Raw genomic sequence first — 13,614 nt, forward strand, 5'->3', positions numbered from 1 at the left:
AGTCGTGCACCCGACGGAGATTTCCGATTTCTGTCTGGAGCTCCGAGACGTCCTTCGTGAGGCTGGACGATTTAATGTCCAACGATTGCACCCTCTCATTCGTCTTGCCGAGATCAGCACGAATAAGATTAACCTCAATAGCCACGGTGTCAAGTTTATGGGCCAAGGCCTCGTACTGTAGGCCGGTGGATTCCCTCACGCCCGAGATGGCGCCCATGATGTCCTGTAGGGAGGGCTCCGCCGACTCTTCCAAAACTCGTTCGGACGCTGTACTAGAACCAGGCAGGGCAGCTCCGGGGGACCCCTTAGAATGAGTATAGCGGTCCATGACATTTGATTGAACCGGGGCTCCGCGCAGTGGTGCTTTCGTCTTGCGCGTCTCTCTGTCCCCTCTGCCCGCCATTTTGAAGATGCGTCACAGGACAAGCCACCAGGGTCGACGGGCCCGACACCCAAAGCACAGGATCAAAAGTACACAAAAATGAGGGGCACAACTCGGGTAGAGGTCGCCAAGCCAGCAAATAGTCCGCAGGTAAACCCAACAGCCGATCCGCCTCCAGGTCTCAGCCGCAACTCGATAGTCACACCCGTGGCCCAAGTCGGAACAGAATCGAAACCGAAACTTAGGAAGGGGGACCCACAAGGCCAGATCTCCTGCCGTTGTTGTTCAATTCCAGGACGGCTACAGAACCGCACCCCGTCCCGGGCGCACCTCGAGGGCGGAGTCCAAAAGTTCAGACCATCATATCTCAGGAATAAGAGATCCAAATCAATTTCTGAAAGGTGCCAGGCTGATCAGCCAAACGTCCTCCACACGGATTCTTGCAAGAAATCAGGATTCAGTCAGGATAAAATGCCGGGGGCGGCGAGGGTCCGGAGAGCGCTGTGCTCAAGCGGCCATCTCGGATGCCCGCCAAGCTCCTCCTCCCTACAGAGTTCTTAAGACTGATTTATCTGCACCAATAGTGTTCGCTATGGCAAAATTCCCGACTGCAATGTGGCGACTGCGTGCAAGAATAATTAAGGACACTACAACTGTGTGAAAAATCTTTTTAAATTCCCTCGTATAAATGCGGATTTTTGTTCTTAAAAATTGTATTTTATTAACCATTGGCGTAATTACCACTTTTGGAAATTCTTTTTAAAATGGACACTATATTTATATAAAGTTTTAAATTGCTCAAAGTGAATAATTAACTTGAATATCTTTTATGATCTTTTATGATCGAAATAAAGATTTTTGAATTGAATTGAATTGAAAACAGACTGATTGGCTGTAGTGGGGAATAAGTACATTTGACATAATTTTACACTTTTTGGGCTGTTGCTATTCCAGCTCATTTTCTTTGGCTTACATTTATAAGTGTAACTTTTCCTCTGTTTCTTTTGGGGAATGAAATATGCATCATGCCGTTTGAGCCTTCTATGAAATTTTTACAAAATATGGGAGACCCTTCCATTCCATGGACAATTTGGAAGGAAGAATTTGGGACTTATGTGAAGGCCATTGATGGGGAAAGGATGGGAGCAAAGAGGGAAAAAGCATTTTCCTCCATTGTGGAGGGTCTGAGGGTCAAGGTGTATTCAGAACTTTAGCACAAGTCGTATCGTTGAAAGGAAAAGGAGCTATTGATGCTTATGAAGAGGCATGTTTGAGTATGGATTATCTGTTTAAACCCAAAATGAGCAGTGCATTGAATAGATTTACATTTTATACCCATGCACATATCGAAAGGCAGTCTTTGGATGAGTTTCTCACTACAGTGTGGGTCCATTCAATGGCATGCAATTTTGACGATGAGATGATTAGGGATCAAATAAGTGTACATGTCTATAGTAAAAAAAAAATACAGGAACAGTTGTGAATCATGGGTTATCCGAAATTGTAGGATGTCATTGCCACTGCTAAGGGAATTAAAGCAATAAGAAAAACAAAGGTCTTTGATAAATAATAAGAGTGTAAATGTCAACAAACTTGAAGAAGTGTGCACTGTGAGTAAAACAGATGTTCGTAGCAGCAACAATGCTCGCATACAATTGGGATCTCGGGGTAGAAAGTTGAGAAGGATGGTGTATGTTTACAGATGCAATGGAAATAATCATATTGAACCATTTTGCGCGGTGTTCTGGAATAGCAAGGAGCGTAAAATGTGGGGGTCATTTTGCCCGCGTGTGTAAGGATGTAAAATAATGTTATGCTGCAGAGAGGGAAGGTTTCATGTATTACTATCAATGGGGATTCCAAGTGTGAGTGTGGAATGTAGTAAGAAAATGCAGAATTACAGTATTGTGATGTCTGTCAATGATCCCTGTGTTGGTGAGTAGAGTCTTCTAATCAGGAAACCTCCTAAATGTAAAGCTGGGAACTTGGGCATTGAATTGGAGTTGATGGTTAAATCCGGCTCACTCCTGACCATGATCCCAAAGAACTACGTTATGAAGAAGTTTGAAAATGTTTTTGATCTTTAGAAACTATGAAGTTTTAATATAATTTCTGAATGTTTTGATGGTACCACTATTGATATCATTGGTTTTGAATGGGTCAAGATGTAATTTAAAGGTAGAAGTGCTAATATAAAGGTTTATGTGGCTGAAAAAGGAGTCAATATATTAGGGTGGATGCACCTATAGAAGCTGGGAATCATTTTGAAGGCCAGAATTATGTGGATAAATAATCCTACGTATTCAGTAACTTTTTTCTTATAGAATTAAAATCAAGAAATGTGCACTGCCTGTTAAACTAAGCTAAAAAGGGATACCAAATAACATAAGACAAGAACTCAAGAATATATTGAATGAAATGGGGGATGAAGACCTAATTGAGGAGATGAAGTCATCTGAATGGGTGTCTCCTATAGTTTTAGCACGCAAGGCACACCATAAACTAAGAGTGTGTGTGAATTTGAGAGCACTAAATGCTAATATTGTAGTAGATTTCTACCCCCTTAACTAATATCAAAGAGGTGGTTTGTATGCTTGAAGGTGCTAAAATATTTTCCACATTAGATCTGCCTACCACCAGATTGAACTTACAGAAGACTCAAAACATTTAACTGCATTTCTTATGCAGCAAGGACTATATAAATTCTAAAGGATGCCACTTGAATGAGCTTTTGCGAATCAGTGTTCCAAAAGGCTATGTTCCACATTTTCAGGGATTTGGACAACTTTGTGAAGTGTTTCCAAGATGATATGTTGATATTTTCAAAGGATGAACAAGAATATTGGGAACATATTAATGAAGTATAGAAGGCTGGAAAAAAACATTGTTGACTCTCAAGCTCCAAACACGAGTTGTTCAGCTGTTCTGTTGATTATTTAGGCCATTCTTTGTCTGGTAATGGAGTTGTGCCCAAGACGTCTATTGTAGAGGATAACATCAATGCTCCTGTACTAGAAAATATAGAACTCCTCTAATTCAAAGGGTTAAGTGAGTATTACAGCAAATCTTAAGGAATTTTGCCACAAAAATAAAACCTTTGGAATTTGTGTGGTCTGAAAAACAGCAACAGGCATTTCAGCGTGTTAAGAAACATTGTGGTGGCACCTACCTTGCTATATTTCTGTTTGAACAAAAAAATGTATAATTGCTGTGGAGCTAGCATGTATGGAGTTTTTTGTGTGTTCACAGAGGTGTGGTAAAGAAGAGTGGAATGTAGCTTTTCCATCCAGGACCTTAAAGGATAGAGAGGAGGTATGCGGTGATTGAAAAAGAGTTGTTGGCTTCCATATGTGGTTTTGAACATTTAAGAAATACATGTGAGGCAAGTTAATTCCCATTTAGGACAGATCACAGACATCTGGTGAACATAGATCACCTGATAGGGGGTGGAACACCACTGCACACATTGTCATATTAACTTCAAGGCTACAAGAGTATTGTTTTCTGGAAAGTTCAAAATGACTTATTGCTTATCAAAACTACCTTGCCGGTTGGAGGATATAAATTTAAGTGTGACGGTTTACGAGCGAGGTGGTAATTGCAGAAAAGAATATGATGTGGATCGTATGAGCAAGAGAGTGGAAGAGAGGTAGAGGAAGATTAAAGAATGGTATGATGTCAAATGGAATGCTAAAGAACCAATGTTAGTTGTGGGAGATTGGGTGAGGATTCTCGAACCTGGTATACTTAACAAAGGTGAGCCAAAGTATTGCAAGGAGATGAAGGTCATTAAGGTGTTTACCAACAATGCAAGATTGTGAAGTGTGGAATGTTAAAAGGGTTGCTAAATGGAAAAATATGACAAATTTAGATAAAATGGATTGTGTGCAGAGTTGTGGTACCCTGGCCAAACTGTTAGAAAAATGTGTACACATCCAACTGACAAAACACATCGAGCACTTTGACCTCCTCAACTTACACCAATCAGGCTTCCGATCAGGCCACAGTACGGAATCAGCCATGACACACAATTGATGACGCGCTTCAAATTCTTGATCAGAACGGTACTTGCCTCCTCATCCTACTCGACATCTCATCAGCCTTTGATACGGTCAAACACGAGAACTTACTTGATCTGTTGAGTCTCAGAATGGGTTTATCAGGGACAGTATTCAAGTGGTTTACCTCCTTTCTACACAATCGGACTCAGAAATTCAAGATTAACAATACTATGTCCACACCCATTCCTGTATCACTAGGTGTTCCTCAAGGATCCTCCCTATCCCCTACATTGTTCAACCTAGTCATAGAACCACTCACCGCACTCCTTCAAGCATCCAATGTGCAATTTCACATGTACGCAGATGATACCCAACTCTACCTTAAAATACACACCCCTGAAGACATCAAACTACTCAACACAACGCTTAGGAACACACAGTCTTGGCTAGCAAAGAACCATCTCAAACTTAACGCTCTAAAAACGGAATTCCTCCTAATAGCACCTCCCACCAAAGTCCACATCACTCAGGCTTGGTTGAATCCTCTCACTGCATTCAACGTGCAACCTACCATTGTGGACTCAGCTAAATCTTTAGGCATAACCCTCGACCGCAACCTCAATTTGCAGCATCATATCAGCATTGCAACTAAGGGAGCTAATTTCCAAATCAACACTTTGAGGAAGCTGAAACACTTCCTCCCAGCCAATGACTTCAGGACTGCAGTCCAAGCCCTAGTTATCCCTCGATTAGACTATGGAAGTGTCGCCCTCTGTGGCCTCCCTACATCGACTACCGCACCCCTAGGAGCCTCTATGAATGCCGCAGCAAGACTCATCACTGGCTCAAAAAAACGCTCTCACATCACTCCCGACCTAAAATCCTTGAACTGGCTGCCATACGAAGCTAGAATACACCTGAAAATCGCATGCATGACACACAAGGCTATACACCACAACTCACCCAGTTACCTCGCTCGGAAACCGACAATCTCGGGTGGCTCAAGAACCACAAGAAGCTCGGAAAATCTTCTTTTGAAACCTCAAAGATTCCACAAGAAAAAAACATATAAACGCTCCTTCTCAGGTATGGCACCCAGGATCTGGAATGCCCTCTCTTCAGAAATAAGACTCATCTCATCCACGGCATCCTTCAAAAAAGAAGTAAAATCACTCCTATTATCGAAACTAACTTGAATATAGATGTCTTTGTCCATCGTGACCAACTAGTCGCCCTCACTACCTGCCTTGACTCTATTGTTTAACCATTTGCGCATCCTTGCACGAAATGACTTGCTTAATTGTTTATTCCTCTGTTCTTGTAGCCCATCTGTGTGTAAAGCGCTCTGATATCCATAAGGATCTTGTTTGCGCTCTATAAAACTCTACAGATAAATAAAGTAAATAATAAAGTGACCTATTTGTTCTAAAGGTTGACAGCATTGTACCGGAGTAGGATGTTGTTAATGTTTCTGGTGATGAGGTCAGCAGAGTGGACACTGGAATTGAAGTGACACAACAGAGTGTTGGTAGAAAATATGTTTTGGGACTGCAAAATTAGGGTGAAGTAGCGAGTCAGCAAAGTTATGGCTGTAGTGAGCATGCGTTATTCAGGTGCCTTACAGAGTGAAGAACAGGGGTATGGACAAACATGCTCTCAGCAAGTATGGAGATTTTATTTATAACTGTTTGGATATTACTTGGGGAATTTATTTTCTTTCCTTCTGTCCTTTAAGGGGAAAGGTGTGTTATAATGAGTATACATTCAATTAGCAACTGTGGTTTGTGTATTGTTAATGTTTAAATGAGGAACTGTCTCCACGGTTTCCAACTACAATGTAGAATGTTTAGATCAATTTATCTTTCGAACGCTTGGCTGAAAACAGATGCTGTGCTGCACTAGTAAAGAGCCGTCAAGTTTATCCTGGATGTTATTACTTTGCAACTGGAGGAAACTTTTTTTTTTTTTTAAATGTTCCTAAATCATACAACATGGTGTACTAAGATATTTTAGGGAAGTATATCAAAGAAAGGTCCTGTACCAGAGAAACGTGATTTGGGACTACATAGAGGTGTACAGCATTGATAAAACAGGATGGCACGTTGGGTATCTAAACTGGATAAATTCATTTTTCTAGATTTGTTCTCTGCAAAATCCTAATATTCCAAGGGACTAATTCACAAACCTGTGCAAATGACTAAGTCTGGATTGCAAATGAAATTCGTGCTTTTATAAGTGCAAACTCACTTTTATCATTCCAAAAAAGCGACCTTCCTCTTTTAAAAGGATTTAGTTACTTTGTGGTTTCCATTAGATTAAATATACTTTTGCAGGTTAAAGAGTGGATGTTCATGGGTGAGAATACACTGTAGGGTTGTGCGCACACAAAAGCATCTTTTGTGGGCATTCAAATACCATTTTTAATCACTTACCATACTAGAAAAAGTGGTTTACCTAATTTCAAGGGAAAAATGACATCCATTTCCAGCTTGAAAGTAAACACACTCGCAAAATTGATGGGATTATATAGGACAATGGAGAAAATATATTTCTCACGTGGAGGGGTAATGCTTTTGACCTCGCATTGTAGATGGTCGTGCAAATATTTATGCGTAAATTATCACATGAGAAAATGGAATTCTCAAAATATTTTCAGAACTCCTACAAGCCTCTGACTGTGCCAGGTTTTCTGGTGTAGCTCTGGGAAGCTTAGTCAGTTCCCAAAACGTGTACAGCTGCACCATTGCTACACTCTCACGTGACTGACCTTTCAGAATCTAGCCCAGAGGCTTTAGTGTCAATAAAGTGTTTGCCCACACTTTTGCTTCAGTATTTTGAAATAGCTTCATTTTTCAAGGACATTTTCTTTATAAGATTTGATATTACTAAAAACAATGTTTACATAGATTTTTGTGAATACAAATACTATACCAGTGGCGCACTTGGTGGTGCACCAGAAGCCCATGTGGCAGGTGCTACCTTTGGTTGCCAGTTCACTCCTCCAGTTAACTTTTTTTCACCAGCATTCCACTGTAGGTCTCCCCTAGTACAGAAAAAAAGAAATATAAAAAGGTCAAGGACTTAGAACATTCTAGCCCTCAAAACTAAAATCAGAATCCATTATTCAAAAGTAAACAAAATATGCTTCACTGACGAGGGGCCTCCAATGGAACAGACAGGTAATATGCAATGCAATGAAATCGCCTATTATGAGGGTTGCGTAATCTATACAAAGCATGCATCCATAGAGATGTGTTGTGGTTCTTGTTACATTGGTCCCGAGGTTGTAATCTAAAATAGAACAATTGAGAACTTCATAGCATACTTTTAGGTTTAGGAAATTGTACCCGGATCCCATCCTTTATGTCTGCATCATTGTACATCCTTTAGCCTTTTACATCATAAAAGAGACATACTACCCCCATCTTGCAGCAACTAGCTCCCTTTCCTTCTCTGTCTTCTCTCATACTTCCATTCCCTTTACTTCGTCTATCATGTCTGCTGTCTAGGTGGTCTTTCAACGATTTCCTGATCAGTCGCACTTTTCTACGTTGCTCACTCCCAATCTCAGATAGATATTTTTTGCCATCTGTCATCTACTATTTATGCCTTCTTATTTCCAAATACTTAAGCCAACATGCCCTATGTGTTTGTGATGGGGAGGCCAGGATAAAGGAGCTTTAGTTATAGCTGGGCTCAAAGGGACATACTGTGGTAAATCTAACAAGGTGGTTGACTGCATCCATTAGCTTCTATACACTGACTGCAGTCTGTGCTAAAGAGTCAATTGCTGGGAGCAGCATCACAAAGCATCGACTCAGTGGCTCCTTTCAGCAGATAAGTCTTTATAAGTTCTATTGAGAAAGGGTCTTCATGAAGCGACTGACGGACACCTTCTAGATCATTACCTGCGGCTGACTAATCCTAAATGCTAAACCCATTTCAACCCATTCAGAAGAATTTTGAATGGAAAAGCATTGGATATTGTGTGCACTTCAGGAACATCCTAACCCCGCAGTAGAAGAACACTTTATTAATCATAAAGTTGCATCCAACAACAGTCCCAAACTCGTTCAGGAATCCAAGGTGCCAAAAAGCTCTTGCAGCACACAAAAAAGCATGAATGATAGCAGTGCTCTCATTGGATTTCCAAATCCAAATACTGTTTGAAGGGGGCCAGAGCCTAACAGTGAATACAGTGATGGCAACGTAGACTCAAAAAATAGGAAAATATTCACTTGTTCCCTGCATGCCAAAATGGTCCTGGGATTCAAAGTCGACGTTTTCTTTACAGATTGGCAGTTAAAAAATATTGCCACATGCCTTCATCCTTTTAAATAAGACATTTATTAGAAAAGAATTGGCAAAAAAACACACAACTTGTAGAATGATGAATTTGGATGTTTCTGTTACAAAGGCTATATCTATAGATCGCAAAGCTTAATAGGACAAAATATTTAACTTTATTGCATTTGACAGGAGACAGGTGTTGAATGAAGAGCACAAACACAAATATCGTGCGTTCCTCTTAGTGTGTTAATAAAGATTCTTGCTGCTTGGTTCAGAATCATGTCTAGGAGATGTAGTAATTCCAAAGATGGTTTAAAGAACTTCAGTAATTGATATTGGCACCCATGACTGCATGGGCATAGAGCTGACAGCTATGGGACAGAACAGGACCAATTATCCACAGCAACTTGAAGGAACCACATGTACACCAACATGTAATGTCATCCACAGTGCAAAATTCAGACATAGGTCTTAGGTTTGAGCCTGAGGGACTGCTGGAATGTTTAGCTATTCAATAGGGATGAATGCATTGACACCTATTACCTACATCAGTCTGTCTGCAGCTAAACATAGAAGAAATTCAATTTAGGTGTATTCAATGAACACCTATAGACAAAATGGAGTCTCAGAATATTCAGTTTTCAAATCAACTGCATATTTTCAGTAAAAGTGTAATCATTTTCCACTCCTCTATAGCGATGGAATCCCATCTAAAGAGCCCCAGAATGAACACTCAGTCAAGGTCCTGAAGTTCGATGTATGATATATGATGTGCTTCCAGAGATTTCTAATTAAAGGGATACAAAAGAAATCAGGCAAACGCTTGAAAACATCACCGGATCAACTATGCTGTTCCTCAAAAGGGTAATTCCTGCCTTTTTGTAAACCTTTGAACTCGAAGGTTCAAAAAGATACTCCAACGAGGTTAAAAAATATACATGCTGACATTTTTAACATTTAACAGCACTCAAGCAAGAGTCATGAGGTTATCATGCAGCTTTCAATGTAATCATTTTATTCATTGGCCCCTACTGAGTGACTGATAAAAATTGTAACTTTCCCTTACGGTTGCATGGGGAGGCTAATGATACTAGAGAGCTAGCAGGACTCAATCTAGACTCGTATTCTATGCGAGGGCAGGAACAAACCAAAACTGATGGTGGCATTCATACCGCGCTCCCAGTGACAGCTCTATATTTTCCATTTCTCTACTGACCCAGGTGAGCATGATGGTGAGAGCACATGATGCAGAACTGAAGGTTTGGAACATAAACCAGTGTCTCTGTACAATGACTGGTTGGCTCCAGGACTAGATCTACTGACGTTTCCACGGGTATGGCAGTGGCTATACTGCAAGGTCACCAGAGGGTTGGCTGTAGTAAACTCACAAATAGACTCTGACCCACTCAGACAGTAGGGATCTTCAAGGCGAACTGAGAATTTTGAGTTCTCGATTGAAGGGAGAGGATGCTCCCCAGAGTGGTCGGTGAATGAACAAGCACCACGCAAAACAATGTGCAATGGGAAAGGAAGGCATGCAAAAGAATTGCTCTCACTGTCCATGGGGCTGTTTTTGAGCCCCAGTGTGTGTACGTCTGTGGATAAAGGAACAGAAGTGTGCTGGTCAATGGGAATGCCAGCCATGTAGCTGAGATGTTCGACTTTCCACCAAGAGTACAGGCACACCTTAATAAGACATATAAGACGTGGTCATAAAAGCTCATGTTAGCATATCAGGGCTTAAAAGTGGTGTTCTTCATGCTTCTCAGTGCAAGATCCCACAAGGCACTTATGAATCATGCAGAGGGATTAGCCCCAAGAGGAAAGTGCAGAGGCGCCCAGAACTGGAGAATGGACACTACTGCATGTCAATTTTAACAGCTCTTTAGCCTCCACATTCCTAGCTCTAAAGGCCAGATGGGAGAATTTGGTGAAAAGAGATGTGTAGGATAAGTAAGCTTTAGAACTGATGGAGGTTTGTCTTCTAGTTCTAGAGCACCATTCGTTATTAGTACACTGTACCAAAAAGAAGTTGGAGAACTTAAAAAGTTGTGGGGTGGCTAGATTGGTGAAACTGGAGACCTGAGAAGGAGGTGTGGATAATCGGAGGAGACAATCTCACCCGATAATCTTGACAGTCGTGTCCAAGATTCCTGCAGATGGTATGTAGGAGAAAAGGTAGGAGTTTTTGTGGAACCTATCTGGTTAACACAAAGACTGAGCCCACACAGTTGTTTGCTGTTTTTACAGTATTCTCATAGGTAGGAGCTAATCCTAGTGAGTCAGCCATGGTGATCCTGAGCTCTAGAGGACCTGTTTTTAAGTTTTATCTGTCATAATGAAGTCTTTTATGGAGATAAAGAGGTGACGTGTTTCCCATTTTGATCACAGAGATAGTATCCACAAAAAGGGACTTACTGTTAGTCAGGAAAGGACTGGACATGATTAACATCAAGGAAAAACGGAAAGTGGGAATTTGGGCTAAGACATACACCTTTGCCCAGAATGAGGTGGTCAGGTAATTTTAGATAGTCTTAAAGGAGCATTTGCTAACAAGGATTGTTGGTTTTCTGCCAGAGTGGTTTTTAGTTGCTTTGGGGTATTTGTGGTCCAAAGCCTGAATAGGGGATTTTCTTGGAGGAGGAGAGCCATGGAGTTGGACTATCACAGGATGCAAAGAAATATATTACATATGGTGAAAACAAAAAAAGATGCATACTTATTGCCAGTGTACCTGCAAAGGTTATAAAGGTGAAAACAATTAAATGTACACTGTTAAAGTGACTAGACATCAGCCATAGAATCAATCTGAAAGGTGAACAAGAAGAGATATACAAAAGGGAGAAGCATTTTCTACTGAAAAATATTGTACCTGAATTTGCTGTACAAGGGTGAAGCAAGGACATGAAATGGCTTTTGAGGATAGGAGCTGTATTCTTTTGAACACGGCATGGCCTTTTTAATTTTAGCATGTAAAAAGGGCCAAGTTAGATCAGCAGTTTCAGGGCTGGCTTTGGCAGTGCTTAATTTTAGCATGTGGTTGCTGCTGAGGGCTACTCAGTTTTATTCCCTGACACTCATTTTTGGGAACCAGCAATCATTTTTCCTCATCACACATTTCCTGATGGTAAGAGAGGAATTAAACACACAAACAAGGAAGAGAAACATGGAAGAACGTCACCAAGGGAGAATCAGGGTCCTGGAAGAGTTAGATAAGGGGCAGACAGTGTCTAGCAGTGGATAAAGAGGCATTCAGTGGATTCAGTACTATGCATACCTTGGTATTCAGGGCATTGACAATTAATAGCACCGACCATTGGCTTACAGACAGAGCTTTGGGCACCAGTACTCATTTTACGATTTAGGCATTGGACTTTGGCTCTTCTTTAGAGAGGTTTACAAATTACTGTGTCCACATCTTACAATGATGCAGTCTTGGTTACTTTCCAAAATATGAAACTGTCTGACACTTTTGAGGTCCTGTGCTCACACAAGACTGTGGCCTGCTGTGTCCCTAAGCTATGCCAGGCTTTTATTTACTAAGGCATTTCTCAGCACTCTCTTTGTGGTTTTGAGGACTTTTATAATTATCGGGTTTCACCACCAAAGAACCAGGAGCGTACTTATCAAGAGCGCAGCTGGTGCAGTGGCACCAGAGCTGTGAGAGGCCCTATGAACTCAGATTAATGATGGCTGTAGCACTTAACAGAGTGTTAGGGGTTAGAGGGGTCCTTTTTTTCTTGGTTGCAAGGGCTCAAGGAAATGTTGCTACGCCACTGCAGGAAAAACACCGTATTCTCCATGGCCGGCGGCATTCCAGTCTTTGACTTGAAGGTAAATTCGTCTGGTCAATCTGGAGGTTGGGACAACACTACCAGGCTTTTTCCACCTTGACACTGTTAGTTTTGTTTACCATACAGCAGGTGAGAGGCTACCCTCATTTGCTCATTGCATTGTTCTCCTTGCTTGAATATCTGAATCAATTCTGTTATGGTTCCACAATCAATGATGATCAGAAAGGTCCGTCTATGATAAAGTGCAGATAGGACAGTACTGATTTCCATAATGGATGCATATCATTGCCGTCAGCATTTGACAGCGGCGAGGCTGGGTTGGTCATCTGTATCTTCATACTTATTTCATCCAAGATTCTCATTATCCATGGCATTTCTTGTACAGGCTCCCAATAAATTGTTTTTTACGTTTTATTTCTTTTATTCGGTTACCACTTGATTGCAACCATAAAAAGTACAGATAAAAACAATAAGAGATAAAATTGATTTACATAACAAGAAAAATAAAATAGGTGTAAATTCACAGAAGGACATAATATCAAACAAGAGCTTCTCGTATTTTGATAGTAGTTTTTAGGAATGTGGCTATGCATTTTGCAGAATGAGTTGAGTTCAAAAGTTGTAAAGAAAGATAGGCTAGATGACAAGATCTATTGCCAGATGATCGGAGCAGTGGTAAAATCCATGTTTTACGTGGTGCCTTGTAATATAAACAAAAAAAGATAATGTGTAAGGTTGATTGGGTCGATACTCCGTCACATGGACAGTTCATAATGTCTTTCGACCAATACTGTGTTCGAGGAAAGGAAACCAGTCGAAAAAAGGTATTAAAACGAAATCTTGTCAAAAGGTATTTTTCAAAATTAGACAAATAATATTACAGGTAAGGTTGTATGAGCTTGACGGGTTGAATTGCTTGGATTTGGAGATTAGAAGACTTTTGAATCTCAGTTGAGCTGCGAAGTTCTCTCAGATGGTCCATGCTTATTTTCTTTAGGTCTTTTCTAGATATATCCTCCACACTCGGTGGGTCGTCGAAATATGAGCTACGACCTAAATCTTTGAAAAAGTTCTCCACGTATGCTAGCCAGGAAATCCTATGCCAATTTGTTAGGGTCATACAGTCCTCAATCAGCGAGCGTGTCAG

At 40.8% G+C, this 13,614-nt stretch overlaps 1 protein-coding gene across 10 annotated transcripts in view; it reads right to left on the reverse strand.

The window, feature by feature from the left end:
* SNAP91 (synaptosome associated protein 91) overlaps nt 1–13,614 on the reverse strand; it is a 797,825-nt gene that overhangs the window by 45,150 nt on the left and 739,061 nt on the right. For 9 of the 10 annotated variants that reach the window (XM_078648151.1, XM_078648145.1, XM_078648147.1 and 6 more), the window contains one exon: nt 7,315–7,426. In XM_078648151.1, coding sequence (XP_078504277.1) covers nt 7,315–7,426 — 112 coding nt within the window. The remainder of the gene's footprint in view (nt 1–7,314; nt 7,427–13,614) is intronic. The other variant, XM_078648146.1, reaches the window with a different exon arrangement.

The sequence above is a fragment of the Lissotriton helveticus genome, chromosome 6, assembly GCF_964261635.1.
Source record: "Lissotriton helveticus chromosome 6, aLisHel1.1, whole genome shotgun sequence".
Classification (NCBI taxonomy): domain Eukaryota; kingdom Metazoa; phylum Chordata; class Amphibia; order Caudata; family Salamandridae; genus Lissotriton; species Lissotriton helveticus.